General features: G+C 42.3%; 2 protein-coding genes and 1 pseudogene across 2 annotated transcripts in view; all 3 read right to left on the bottom strand.

The window, feature by feature from the left end:
• LOC119427215 (myosin-11-like) overlaps positions 1-4084 on the bottom strand; it is a 9799-nt gene extending 5715 nt beyond the window's left edge. The window contains exons 1-8 of the mRNA XM_037694794.1: positions 3706-4084; positions 2701-2784; positions 2486-2569; positions 1831-1893; positions 1454-1564; positions 551-622; positions 411-476; positions 120-182 (exon numbers count right to left, since the gene is read on the bottom strand). Of these exons, the coding sequence (XP_037550722.1) occupies positions 120-182; positions 411-476; positions 551-622; positions 1454-1564; positions 1831-1893; positions 2486-2569; positions 2701-2784; positions 3706-4084 (922 nt within the window). The remainder of the gene's footprint in view (positions 1-119; positions 183-410; positions 477-550; positions 623-1453; positions 1565-1830; positions 1894-2485; positions 2570-2700; positions 2785-3705) is intronic.
• A 1342-nt stretch (positions 4085-5426) lies between these two features.
• Positions 5427-13973, bottom strand: atg14 (autophagy related 14). The gene is made up of 11 exons (XM_037695497.1): positions 13523-13973; positions 12149-12211; positions 12014-12056; positions 11756-11837; positions 11448-11685; positions 9682-9911; positions 8767-8884; positions 8587-8677; positions 7299-7384; positions 6142-6316; positions 5427-6025 (listed from the first exon to the last, which is right to left on the bottom strand). The coding sequence occupies exons 1-11, from the start codon at positions 13783-13785 to the stop codon at positions 5903-5905; spliced, it is 1512 nt and encodes a 503-aa protein (XP_037551425.1). The 5' UTR covers positions 13786-13973; the 3' UTR covers positions 5427-5902.
• On the bottom strand, positions 8043-8161 carry LOC119427935 (annotated as a pseudogene).
• Positions 13974-14810: the final 837 nt, after the last annotated feature.

Here is a 14810-nt window from a genome sequence, read left to right as displayed (position 1 = left end):
ATTACTGAGATGGACATCATAAGTTGATGACAGAACCTGCGCTCTGGGTCTGAAGCTGGTCCAGTTGTGTCTCTGTGGACCTGAGTAACTGCAGTAAGTGTAGAAGTGTCGTGTGTTACCTGTGTTTGTTGTGTTCAGGTCGTGGATCCGTTCTTCACTCGTTCTCAGTCTGCTCACCAGCTCTGAACAGAACATCAAACAATGGTTCTGAATACGTTGCTCAGAGAACGTTTCAGCATCTTTCTCAGTTTAGAGTCCAGAAACTTGCTTTAAAACTTTCCTAAACTGGAACTCGTTGTAGATTTTCCAACTGATGTCATCTTATTGTAAACATGAAAATGGACCTCGTCCTCCAGAAGATGAGCGAGTCAGAAACAGGCAGACTAAATGAGATTGTTAGTCTTCCTCACCTGCGTGGTGTGTTTTCAGCTCCTCCAGTTGCCTGTTGGTCTCCTCCAGCCGACTCTCTGCAGAAACTAATCGAGCTGTTTCAGGTAAAACAAGCAAACAGGAAGTGAGTAAAGCAGTTTAAAGTGATCGTGTGACCGACCTGCAGCTGATCTCAGCTCCTGCAGCTGCAGCGAACTGGACCTCAGTTGGTTTTTCACCTCAGAAACTTGATCTGCAGGGAAACGGGAAATAGTGATCCATCAGTGAACTGATGATGATGTCATTGAGTTGACTTGAACAGACTACGTTCCTCTGAGACCATCCAACATTCATCCAACCAAACATCCAACCTTTATTCATTCATCCATCCAACCTTCGTTCTTCCATCCATCCAACCTTCATTCATTTATCCACCCAACCAACCATCCAATCTTCATCCAACCAACCATCTGACCAACCATATATCCAACAATCCATCCAACCATCTATCCAACCTTCATCCATCCATCCAACCTTCATTCATCATTCATCCAACCTTCATTCATTCATCTGTCCAACCATCCAACCTTCATCCAACCAACTAATCATCTAACCATCCATCCAACAACCATTCAACAAGCCATCCAACCAACCATCTATCCAGCCATCCATGCAACCTTCATCAAGCCAACCAGTCAACCTTCATCCATCCAACCATTCATCCAGCAACCAGCCAACCTTCATCCAACCAACCATCCAACCAATCTTTATCCATCATACATCCAGCAAGCCATCCAACAAACCATCCAGACTTCATCCATCCAACTTTCATCCATCCATCCAGCCAACCAACTTTCATCCATCCAACCTACCTTCATCCATTCAACCCACCTCCTTCCATCCATCTTTATGACCATCCAACCTTCCATTTAACAACCAACCTTCATTTAAAATGTTATCTCTTTGATTTGTTTTGGACTTGTTAACGTCTCCGTATATGATTCTAAGTTGCTCATCAGGTTTGAATTGGACCTGTGCTCATCACCTGATGTGTACTCGTGTTCTAGCTGATGGGTGGAGTTACCTTCAGTGTTCGTCTTCAGCTTCTCCAGACTGACATTCAGTCGACTCTCCATCTCTTCTCCATCAGAGATCATCTCAGACGTTCTGTTGGAGGCTTGGAACTTTAGAGGTGCTGTTGAGGTAAACAATCATATTTTTCTGCCAGCTTTCTCTTTTAACTCCTCAGTTTATGTTCATTTATAATAATCTTTCAGCAATGCAACAAGCTTGAGCAGGCAAGTACAAAAACTGTTTTGATTTGGTCGCTTTCAGGAAAACATCCTCCAATTAACAAGAATCTAATCCTGCACTGACTAAAGAGCTACTATTCCTCTGAATCCATAATAAATACAACAACGATCACCCAGTCGGTTCCAATGTGTTTAAGTAAAAGCTGACCTGAAATCTGCTCCCTCAGGTCTTCCAGCAGACTCTCAGTGTTGCACAATCTGAGTGCCAGGACTGAAAACCAGTAGAAAATAAATTCACCACAATAAAAAAAACTTCCAAGGAGAATTTACTGTTTTCTAATGAGCCACTGACAGCAGCTTTAACATTTCTTTAAATCTCGTTTCTCCTTATACTTTTTTTTTTTTTTTTAACCGTTTAAATATCAAAAAGTTGGCATTTTGTCAGTTTAGATATTTACAAATTATTATTCGGTTTTAGAAGAGAATAGTTTCAGGCAGAAGGTGCATCGACCCCTGTCAACATTTAATGTGTCATTATCCATTCAGACAAGATCAACTTTAATAAATACTGGAGGAACTTCACTTCCAGCAACAGTCCCGTGCGATGCTGAGAGCAGAATGACTGCTGAAGAAGCTAAAAATTAGTTATTAAAGCTAAAATAAGCAGAGCACTAGCTAAAAGCTGTACAAGCAGCTAAATACCAGCCAAAAAGTAAAAGTAGTAAAAGCCTAGCTAGAAGTAGCAAAACACTAGCCAAAAGTTACAAGTAATAAAAAACTAAACAAAAGCTAAAGAAAAACAGAAAACAATTGTTTGAATGCTGAGTCGGTGTTTTCTCTAAAGTGAGGAGGAGGATGATGACCTGTGCTCTTCCTCCTCAGCTGTTCCACTGTGCTCTCACTCGCCCTCAGTCGTGTCTGCAGGAACGGCAGCTCCGCCGCCAGAGCTGAAGAAACAACAGCAGACAATGACTCTGGGGACTTTAGCCTTTTAGCTGCTTTTACGAACTCTGCGTTTATGATCTGATTCCCTCGAAACGGTACACGATGATGTCGACCACAAAACCCCAACACTCACCTGAGTTCTTCTTCTTCAGGTCCTCCACAGATCTCTCACTGCTGTTCATTCTGGACTGAAGTTCTGACACCTGGACTGATTGGACTGTGAGACAAAAGAAGACAATCTGACTGCTGCAGAGTTGAGTGTCCGAGTGTTTCTGCTCAGCTCAACTTCTGTTCAGGTCCCACCACAGCGTTTCAGTCGGGTTTAGGTTCTGGACTGACTGGACCGGTTAATCTCTTTGTTTTTACCCGTTCTGTTGTAGATCAGCTGCTGTGTCATGGTCCTGTCAGACCCAGTTTGGTCCTTTGGTCTACAGAGGAATTCCTGGTCCACTCAGTGACTGACAAGAGCCCAAACCATCAGCCCTCCACCACCATGCTGACAGCTGGGAGGAGTTGCTTGCTTCAGTGCAATCTGGGTAAACATCTGTCCTTTGGTCTGGTTCTGGTCCAGAAGTCTTGTGGTTCCTTCAGATGAAAACTTTCAAAACTAAGTTGTGCTGCCATGTTGTTTTTGGGGAGAAGAGGTGGTGACCTTTGACCTAACTAATGCCTGTAGAGCCTCAGATGGAGCTCATTTCTCAAGCACTGCACAGTCTGACCTTCAGGGTGAATCTGCTGTGAAGATTGTCAGCTGTCTGAAAGGTTTTCCTCTTGTGAATCTTTCTCTGTAGAACAATGAATTTCAGGTGAACTTGACCCTTCCCAGATTGATGGACAGCAACAGCTGTTTCTCTAAGATCATTGCTGATGCCTTTCCGTCTTGGTGTTGTGTTAACACACACCTGCATGCTTGTACAGGTGGTCCCACGGATGAGGGTCAGTTTATCAGCAGCTCCTGAACCTCTCCGACTTAGTGAAAACTGTTTTTTGTTCTCTTGAGGTTACATTTGAATCATTTAACTTTTTGTCCTGATGAATAAAACTCTAGATTTTAAAAAGAGTGGACTGTGGCTCATTTTACAGCCACAGGTAGAACTTCATCAGCAGAGCAGTGTCCATGGGGAAAATAAAAACCTACCTTTGTTCCGGACTTCCAGCTCCTCGGTCCTCCTCAAACTGGAGCTCAGCTCTGACAGCAGAGTCCTCCTCAGCTCGTCCACCTGCTGGTGGACATCCACCTTCAGCCCGTCCAGGTTCTGTCTCTGCCGCTCTGCCATCGTCTCTCCGTCTCTGAGCCGGCTCTCTATGCTCCGGAGGGCTTGACGTTGTCCTACCCCCTCCCCTCTCTGGCTCAAAACCAGATCCTTCATGCCCAGCATTTCATCCCACAGGACAGTGAACTCAGTGGAAACATCTTCCCCAACCCCGACAAATCCAGGTGTAGGAACCGAGGCCTCCGACCGGCACCCACTGATCCAGCTGCAGAACATCAGCAGACAAACGGCAGCAGACCTCATCTTGAAGCCAAAACCTGCAGCTGAGCCAGTCGAGCAGCTTTAACTCAATAATCCTGCAGAAAAGGGAGGTGTACGAGTGAGCTCATGTTCTGTGTTCTGGACCCAAAGAACAGAAGCAGCACTTTCAGACCAAACCACGGCCTTGTTCAACCAACTAACTAAACAAATATGACGGAAGAAAATGAGTTTCTGTGGAACCTCATGCAGAGTCACACCTGAACTCTGTGAACGAATGAAAAAACTGAAGATGTTCAAACGGAACAAAAGCTAAAACTAGGAAGACAGTAGCTACAAGCTACAGTAAGCAATAGCTACATGCTAAACTGTAACCACTAACTAAAATAAGCTAAACAATAGCGACAAGCTGAAATTAGCAAAACAGTAGCTACTAGCTAAGCAAAACAAGCTAAATTATAGCTACTAGCTAAAGTCTGCAAAACTGTGGCTAAAAACTGTTCAAAAGCTAAAATTAGTAAAACAGCTATAAAACTAACTAAACAAGAGCTACAAGCTAAAATAAATGAAACAATAGCCAAGTAAAACAATAGCTACTAGCTAAAATAAGCAAAATAGCTACAAGATAAACAAACCAAAACAGTAGCTACAAGCTAAAATGAACAAAAGTTTTGCCAAAAGCTAAAATCTATAAAACTATAGCCACATGCTAAAATAAATTTAAAAAGTAGATACAGATAAAAGTAAGTTATAGATACTAGCTGAAATAAGTACGACTATAGCTACTAGCTAGAAACTAAAATCTGCAAAACTGTGGCTAAAAGCTCAAAATCAAAACTAGTGAAATTTTAAGCGGTGGAACATAAAATGTTTGTGATGAGAACTTGTTGAATCAGGTCAGTTTTTTTTTGCTCAAAGCTGCATACCAAACAGAACTAAACAGCTAATCTTCAGCTCACATGCCAAACACAAAGCTCCTCAGAGGATCAGCAGCTGCACGCTTCTCACCACAGATGATCGTGGGTTTAAGAAAACACCATCTGAAATGCTTTTTTATTGCTCCCTGACCTGTTTGAAGGTCCACGTGTGCGCTCAGCCTAAAACGTACGTTTTTATCCACTAGTCAGAAACAGTTAACTAAACCAGGGTTTAGCCTGAATGATCAAGATAAACAGAAGAGCTTGATTTGAATAACAAGAGATCTTAAATCCCTGCTTGACTTGGATAAAGCACTAATTTTCTTTCAACCTTCTTCAGAGGATTTCTTGTAGGTTTTATAGCGTTTCGATCTGAAAAGCTCCAGTTTTACCTCAATTATGAACATAACTACGCAAAATGGCTGAAACACTGTAATGTAGTTTATTCACAAGATTAGCACAAAGTGTCCGAGTTGATCTGTTAAGAGTTTTATGATGTTGAGCCCAAGATGGCGTTCAATGAAGACAACGTCACACAAGAACTACGTGTTTATTAAACATCAGAAAAGTCATTTAGGTCAGAATCAGAAGAAAACAGCTCACATGTCAAAATAATAATTAGTGCTCAGTCGGTGCATTCAACCGGTCGTTAAAATAAAACGTGGACGCACACAGAAGACAAATATGACGCTCAGGAAGGCCAACAGAACCAACAGGAAATGGAACCCAAACGTTTCAGTGTGAGCTTCCTGCTCAAGAACAACTGCTGCTATCACGGATTGTTTAAAAACTGCTCTGGAACTTGCAAAAAAGTTCAGACAGACCAACTGGATCCAACTGCAGTCCAGCCCCCTAAAAAGATAAAAACAATATGAAGTCCGTTTCTGACCCGACACCTGGACCGCCTGCTCTAAACCGGCCTTCAGCTTCTGGCGATGGGTTTGGATCAGCGCTGGCCAGTGTACGCTCTGAACCAGGAAGTGACGGAGGCAGCGGCCGACGAAATCATCCCTCCGGGGTTACCCGACGGCTGGGACACCTGCAGTGCACTCTGGGAAAGATCCATGGACTGCAGGGGGAGCAGAAACCAGACAGAGGAGGCTTTATTGGTGAGTTTTTGTCACTTGGATTACACATTTAATCTGCATTTGTCAATCCAACAGTTTAATCCAGACAGCAGCCAACCTGAGAGGGGATGTCACAGAACCGTGGACTGGGCACAGTCTCCCAGTCCATTCCCAGGTCCGTCTCCTCGTCCGTCACCGCCTCGTCTCCGCTCTCCTCCGTCGGTCCCGATGCCTCTGGTTCCACGAACTCCATGGACTCCTCCAGGTCAGCGCTCACCTCAAACGGACCAGTCCTGTAGAAAATGTGCAATGATGATATCAGCAGTGATAAACCCATAATTTCCCGTCTCTTCTCTCTCTTTTTTGTCATCACAACACTCTTGCTTTAGCATTTAGCTTTAGCATTTGGGTTTAGTTAAATTTTAGGAAACCATTTGAGAACCAAAAAATATTACCGACATCCAATTTGGGTCCACCAGTTCTTACAAAACATTTTGTTATTTATGCACTCTGATAATGACAGATGACAGATTTAAGACATGTGCTAAAATTAGAATTTACTGCTTTCTTCTCATCTTGCCACATTATCTCATTATCCAGAAACAAAGATTGTATATTCTAATTGGCAAATTTTTGGTGCCAACTTTTCCTTCTGCTGGTTCCAGACATTGGTTTTGTTTGTCTGAACCTTAATCACCTGACTTGCAGGGCAGCAACTGTTGGTGACAAACTACAAAGTGTTTCCAAAATGTCTCAAAATGTTCATGGTTCTCAGTTCATCTTTACTGATGTGTTGCAAGAAATTTAAACAAGTTCTCATCAGTTCTCACGGGCGTTAGTTCAGTTTTTGAGTCAGAAGGTGCTAAAAAAGAAAAAGTGAGACAACTTTGGAAGAGTTCAGTGAGCAGTTAAATCAAACTGTCATGAAACTGAATGAAAGTGAGACATAGTTAAGACAGTTTGTAACTAAATTACAACCACAACAAAAGTACGATTGTTGCAACTTATTAGCAGTTCACGACCTCCGATCTTCACAGGATCTTTGCAACATCTTTAGGGCAGATGAAGAAGGATGTGGCTCCCCGTTACAAGCCATGAGAAGTTTACTGTGGTAACAGACCCAAGTAAGACCCAAACCGGCTTTATGATGCAGAAAATCCTGAACTCGGCTTTAAACTAAGCTTCTAATCCTGGCAAAACAACCCTGATACCGCTGTAAAGAACTTCACCAGAAACCGCTTCTCTGTGTGGTTGGATGAACACTTTGGCTCTCACCTGCCCAGGTTGTCATTGTCAGGATCGATCAGAAACATGACGTTCCTGAGTGTGTGATGAGGGTGAAGCTTCTCGCTGTTCACGTGCTGAAAACACATAAATGGCTTCAGTTATTTAGAAGTTAGAAAGTAATCAATCAGAGGAAGCTGGCTCCTTGGTTCAATTCTGAGTTATGTACTTTAAAATCGGTATCTAGAAAGCTGGAAAGAAAATGGTGCTCCACTAACGTGAAATTATTTTATTCAACTTAGAGAGATAACCTGTTAAACATATAAGAAAGCTCCCCATAAAGCTAGAACTGTATATTATTCATTTAATTGATGAGAATAAAAATAATTTCAGGTTTCTGTTCAGTATTATAGCAAGACTAATTAAAAGTCCCATCTCCATTGAATCATGTATCCCTACAAATATGAGCAGTGATGACTTCATGAGATTCTTTATAAATAAAATTATTTCAGAGAGAAAATTCAAACCATCTTTCCTTCTATTGCCTCTGATTTCCTGTCTGATAAGGCAGCTTTAAAAATGTCACTAGAACCTGAATTATGTTTGGACCGTTTTTGTCCTGTTGAGCTCTCTGAATTGTCAAAAATAATAGCTTCATCATTGTAAGCGCCCAGGGAGCAGCTAGGGATTAGGTGTCTTGCTCAAGGACACCACAACGTGAGCACGACGGGGAGTTGAACGTGCGACTTTCTAGTCCTAAGTCAGCTGCCCTACCTCTACACCACAGTGGCCCCAAGCTTATGGCACCTGCCATTCTCAGGTAGTTTCCCATCCAAGTACTAATCAGGCCCGACCCTGCTCAGCTTCCAAGATCAGATGTTATTGGGCGTATTCAAGGTGGTATGGCCGTAAACAAACTGGTCCGACTGGATAGAACAGAGGAAGCTCGTTGGGCTAACACGCGAACAGCTAGTGAAGCAAAAGCCTGTTTTTATAATAATTTATCAAGAAACGAAAAGGTTTTATTGAAACCATGGCACTGGTGTGAAACAAAGCTCCATTAGCTGATATTAAACGTTGATGTTTGTTGAGTTTGTTGCCATTTTTTTCATCCAAACAATGTCCGTGTTGCCAGCGTATGTTTGTGAAGTGTAGATAGACCGTGTATAAGCCGACGGTTGAGGCTGACATCTAACCTGCTGGGATCGGGCAGGTCAGCCCAGTTCTCAAACTGACTCAAGTCAGACAGGAGCACTGCTAACGTGCATGAGCTTGTTTATTTTGATTTGGCCCAGCGTTTGTTGATGGGTGGCACCAATGTACCGATACAGAAACTGACCTGAGAGAAGCAGAGGTGGAGGATGTTGGTGTTCAGTTTGCTCAGAGACCTGGTGAAGCGATACCGGCTGAGGTTCTCTCCGCAGAACTCGCTGAGGAAAACCCAAACAACCAATCATCAGGTCTAACTCGACAAGACTGCAGCAGAGGCAGAGCCGGGCCGAGCCGGGCCAGGTCCTACCTGTTGCAGAGCCTTTTGGGCAGGTTGACGTCCAGGATATGAGACAGGATGGTGACGAGCTGTGTGGCGTAGCAGAGGGCAGCACTGATGGTGTGAGCTGGGTTAATGTGGTCCAGTTCTGCAACAAGACAGACACGATCACTTTAATCTGGAACAATCTCAGGCGTTTTCATCCTAGTTTCCCCTGGATTAGAAGAGTCAACCGGAATAAAAAGAGGTTTCTGTGGACAGGTTCAATTTGAACAGCGAAGCAGATCATTTTTACATATTTAAACATTTTACATCATAATATCAGAAACAACAAAACTACTTTGAAATGTTTTAGAAAGAGTAGCACTCAACATGTGTGTTGAGGATACGTCTCAGTTACTACCGCGACAAATTTAGCTCAATGTCCATAAAACTGACCGTGTTTATGTTTAGTCATGGCAGTAAGTTGCCGTCTTGAATCAGTTTGACTCAAAAAGTATCAGTTGTAGACGTACAACCATCAACTTTTTACAGAAAATGTCAAAATCAGTCTAGTGGTTTGTGAGATATTTTGCTAACAGGCAGACACACTCATGCACATGTATGTAATTGGTCATCATTTTATTATGAGAGCAAACAAATAAAATCATGAATAGAATTAAAAAGTTTTTTAATTTTTTTTTTTACTTAAAATGTTTAGAGACAAAGCCTGTCTTTTCTGTGTGAGATCCAACTCACTCAAAACAAAAACTAATTAAAAAAACTCAATTGTTGGACCCTTTTATTTTCAAAATATCTCCGAGTTGATCAGATCTGTGGAGATAAAATAGATATTTCCACTGATCCCGTTTTCAAAATGACTGGAATGTCCCTTTAAGCAACTTTTCTAACCCACCTTGTTTCTGCACCCCGGCAGACTCACACCCCCAACTTCCCCCGGCTCACCTGGACCTGGGTTGGTGCTCTTCTCCTCCACCCAGCTGTAGTAGGTGGAGTAATCGCCGTTGCTAGGCAACACAACCGGCGCTCCCGTGATGCTGATGCTGGTCTCCCCATTCTGGTCATCCCAGATCCAGCGTCCTGACAGGTAGGTGGTTCTGCGGGCCTCAGCCAGCTCCGACACCGTGCTGGAGGTGAGCACGGGGTCGCACTCTGCCATCACGTCCGCGGGATCTCTGACGGAGACACGCAGGGGTCACTACACAGCTCAACATTTTCTCTAAAGACATAAATGTATTAATTAAACATTTACGAAATCAACAATTTATAGTTTATGATGCCAATTATTTGTGAGGTTCTTTTAATTACTGTGGTGTCCAATGAGAAACTTGAGCTGTAAAACAGGAAATGACATCAAAAATATGAAACGTTTGCTCCAACAGGAAGTAAACCAAATGAGCTGCACATACAGCTTCACTTAACATCATAAATTTACATTATTTTAGATATCTTACCTATTTCTTTAGGCTTTTTTTAAACAACCCAAACAAGTTGCAAGAAGTAAAAACTGAAAGTTATTGTGTCTGTTGAGCTTTATGCTTTCCATGAACTGAATGTGCAGCTAAAGTCCAAACAGTTCATCTAGAACCCCCCACAGAACACAAAGCAGGGTGTGGAGCTGAATGTAAAAGATCAAATCTGGATATTTAAGCACCATCAGGAACTCTTGGTTTGCGAAGGCAGAACCGAAGCTTTAAAAGACATTTTACTTGTTGTGGGTCGCTCTTTGAACAACTTCAGTTTGGAGAAATCGTTTAATTTTGACAGGACTGACGAGCGAATGGCTAGTCCGAACACACCTCGACACATCTTCCCTCGAGTTTGATGAACAGATATTTACTCACTTGAGGCTGCAGGTAAAAGTGACAATCTGGACGTGACAAATCAGGCCCAGATCTTTCTCATATGCGCTACTGAATCAGAAGTTTCTTAAAGCCACCTCAGTCTGGATGGGCACGTCTCATTTCATCGGACTTTACCCCAGTGAGGTAAGGGGATGTGGATCAATCCAAATATTGATACAAACATGCAGCTTAAAGCTCAGAACTCCAAATGTCTTCAGCTACAGAACCAGTCAATTTGTCTTTTTTATTAGTCATGTCCTGGATGACTGAGAATCTACACCAACAGTCTTTGGAGACAACTACAAATAATTTATTTTTAAATTTCCAGTGATAAACATGGTGCTGTGTTGTTTTCATGGCAGTTTCAATATGAAGTTAGCATCTATGCTAACTGTTGGTCGGCAGCCTAAGAATAATTGGGTGTTTTGACATACTTTACTGTGCACGTCTTTTAAGGCATGAAAATATATACATGAGTGTTTTGATGAAAAATTATAATTTAGATGCATTTAATTATTTGATATTGCATCTCTCTGAATCATAAACAGATCATGAGGTGCCTAAAAATACCCAGACCTCGCTGCTTTGGCAAATTATGAAATTGTCCACAGACCGAATTATCCTAAACATAAAACTTTTTTTTTGAGTTCCTTGTGATTTTAATAATTAAAAAAAAAAAAATGAATACACTCATTGTTAAAAAAGGTGAACATAAAACTCGACTATTTCCAGGTTGGGGCGACTGAATGAAACATGTTTGACACCATGTCTGAGTGAAACAGGACCAACTCCACGCTCGAAGCGCTTGCAGTTGCAATCATCTCCCTCCTGCCGTTCTGGCTTTTGCAGGCTGCTGAATTTGCTGACCTGCTGCCCTGCTTCTCCTCCTGCGTGGGGAAAATATGCGTGGTGAGCTCCAGGATGTGTTCCCGCCTCAGAGCCGCCAGCTGGACCAGTTTGCCCTGGTGCTCCTGGGTCCGTTTCTCCAGCAGCTCCCCCAGTCGCCGGTTGTGGCGCTCGATCTTGTCCCTTTTCTCCTGGTGGCGCCCCGCTCGGCGCTGCAGCCGCAGAGTCTCCTCCTGGGAGCGCAGGAGCAGCTCCCTGTCTGCAACGAGAGGCGGCGGATCAGGAAGCGCAAGAGGTAAACGAATCCATCAGAACCCTCGAAGACTCACCGCTCTTCACCTCCTCGTTGCCCAAAGCCACCGCCTCCTTCAGCTGCTCGATCTTTATCTTGCACAGCATGATCTTCCATTTCTGACAGAAAACAGCCATTAATTCAGTCTGATCTACGACAACCAAAAACAACTCTGCCGCTCATCTGTCTAAACAACATCTTCTAACACTTCTACAACCAAGACTGTTCACTTTTCCATTCTGAATGTGTCTACAGAATTACAAGAAGATATTGTTTTAGAAGATAAAGAGCTCACCATCTCATCTGCCTGCAGGCTCCTGTCCATGGCCTGGAGAATACTGAGGACACAGTTTATCGTTCACTATTAGCACAAACGTTACATCTGAGATATCAAAAGTAGTTCTTAAGTGACTGAGCCCACGTGTTTTACCTTTGCTGCAGCTTCTCCTTCTCATCCTTGAGCGTCTTCAGCCGCCCCACCTTCTCCGAGTATCTACAGATAAAAACATCGACATGATGAAACACGACAGAAATGTCCACTAAACTGTTGTGAAGTCTGAACCTGAGGGCACTCCAGACTGAAAGACTTGATACCACATTATCCTGGGACAGCTAGCTATAGACACCGAAAGCTAACGGCTAAATGATTCAAATACCAACACATGAAGCAAACCACCAAAGAAAATGAGACATTTCTGTGTATAGACAGAGTGAGGCTGAGCACTGAAGGTCTGCTGAGGTCTGCTCAAGAAGCTGAAACCAAGCTAAGATATTTAAAAAAAAAGGGAGAACATGAGCAAATAGCCAAAAGAAGCAAATAAATAGCTAAACTATGCAAATAGCAAAAGGCTAGGTAAAACCCCAAAATAGCAAAAACAAATGCCCAACAGCCAAACGTAATAAAAGGCTTATTAAAAGCTAAAAATATATATAAAAAAATAGCTAACTAAAAGTAGCAAAAGGCTAGCTAAATTACACCCCCCCCCCCCCCAGAAAAAAGAAGCTCTGAGCCAAATTTAGCAACAGAGTAAAAGCTCAAAATAGCAACCAAAAAAAAAAGCTAAATAGTTGTAAAAACCTAGTTAACGTGTCAAAAATTACCTCACAGCCAAAGGCTAACTAAAAGCTAAAAGTAGCAAAAGGCTGGTAAAAAGTTAGACATCAATCTTTAGCTTATAAAAAGCAAAAGGTCAGCCAAAAGTATTAAGAGGCTATCCTGATGCATGCTCAATAATCCAGGTAGAAAGATCTAAAAAAGTTAAATCTGGTCCTCTGGACATTCAAAAAAACAAAACAACAAAAAAAATCTAGAAATGTTTCGTCTTTCATCCAAAAGACTTTTTTCGGATGAAAGACGAAACATTTCTAGATTTTGTTGTTTTGTTATTTTGAATGTCCAGAGGACCAGATTTAACTGTTTTAGATATTAAGAGGCTAGCTAAAAAGCCAGAGGTAAAATAGTAGCTAAAGCAACCCATACTGAAGCTGACGGCTGAAACAATTATGATTGGATTCAACTCCAATCTTAGTTTAAAAGTGAGGCATTAGAGAGGCGGGCGACATGCATTCCTTTGGATTTATTACTAGGTTTTATTCTTGTGATCTGGTCACCCGAGTCTTCTCTTGTTGGCAGAACTTTACAGTATTAAACCCCAGCATGTTGCTTTATTTTGGCCTTTTTTGTTGAACAAAACGGTGTCTGGTTTTCTGATCCGCTGTGACACGGGCGTCTTTCTTCAACACCCCTGATCCACCTGTTTTTACCTGCGTGTTAAAGTCCAGGGACATGTCTCAGACTTGTTACCTTTCGGCGTTCCTCCCGTCGAAGTACACGAAGTCTCCGGCCTGGATGCACCGGGCACAGATGAGCCTGCGGCGGGACGTGGTGCACAGAGGACACCGCTCCACGGCCACGTACAAACCCTCGGCGTCGTCCACCGACTCCGCCATCACGCAGCCCGGGGTGGAGGCGGCAGAGGGGGGATACTGGCGAGGAAGAGGCGGCTTAGCCCCGGATGAAGATGCGGCGGGGCTAGGCGTTTGGAGACCCGCGGCCGAGGACGCCATAAAGTAAGCTAAAAGCTGCTAAAGTGTCCCGGCTGACGGGAACCATTTAACCCCGTTTACAGCTCTGTGTGGTTCGGTTCGCTCCTAAATGTTTCATCATCCCGCAGTTTGAACTGCTCCTCTGGCGGACATGACTGACAAGCTCCAAATGTTTTTGTTTTGATTAGCAAGTGCTCAACTTCCGGTTTTTCTTCTTCGTCGTCGTCTTTCTGGCAGGCTACTTCCGGTTTATGGTGCGTCTGCCGCCTGCAGGGCTGGAAACTGCTTTAAATGCGGGGCTAGAGGTTAAATTCCCGTTCATCTTCAAACGCTTTATATTAACTACTGATAGAGACGAATATTTTCTTTTCATGACTATTTTAAAATGATCCATCTGAAAGTTTCAAAATGATCAATAGTGTTTTTTGTTTTTTTTTGGCCAGTTCAGAAACTCTTTTTATATATCTGGAGAGATGACGGAGAATCCAAGCCTTTATTAAAAAAGAGGAACCCCTAGGGTTCATAGTGACCAAACAGTATACGAAGGGATTTCCTGGTGCTTTATGAAAGTTGGCAGAGAAAAAAATAAAAAATTTCTAAGGAAACTATAAAGGTTAAAAGACAAAGGATTGTTTATGAAGATATACCAGTTGTAAAATTTGGATTTAAATTTAGATTAGGAAAATTACTGTATATGCTATTTTAGTTACTGCGATTGCTGGATGATGTCTTTTATAAACTCATTTTTATGCAGCCATTTTCACTGAATTTGCACAATGCAGCTTGGACTCATTTGGACTCATTTTACCTGCACGAGTCACATATACAGTAGAAAGACAAAGATTAATTGAGCAAGAGCTATATCTAGATAAAATAAAGACCAAAATATGTAGCACAAACAAAAAATAAAGATATAAATTAATATATGGGAGAGCTCTATAGATGGGAACAAAATGGAGAGAAAAATATATGGCGAAAAATAAAGACGAGAGAAATTAATTGCAGCTAAGGGAAGTAAAAATACAAAATATATAAATATGTAAGAA

Source organism: Nematolebias whitei, chromosome 21, assembly GCF_014905685.2.
Source record: "Nematolebias whitei isolate Nwh7 chromosome 21, NemWhi1, whole genome shotgun sequence".
Classification (NCBI taxonomy): domain Eukaryota; kingdom Metazoa; phylum Chordata; class Actinopteri; order Cyprinodontiformes; family Rivulidae; genus Nematolebias; species Nematolebias whitei.
Note: the sequence above shows the minus strand (reverse complement) of the source record. Positions and strands in the feature narration are given on the sequence as shown.

Coding starts and splice junctions, on each gene's coding strand:
- atg14 (XM_037695497.1), bottom strand. CDS start 13,785: ATGGCGTCCTCGGCCGCGGGTCTCCAAACGCCTAGCCCCGCCGCATCT. Junction 7,385..8,586: donor TCCACCTCTGCTTCTCTCAG/GTCAGTTTCTGT, acceptor ATGTGTTTTCAG/CACGTGAACAGCGAGAAGCT. Junction 6,317..7,298: donor GACAATGACAACCTGGGCAG/GTGAGAGCCAAA, acceptor CATTTTCTACAG/GACTGGTCCGTTTGAGGTGA.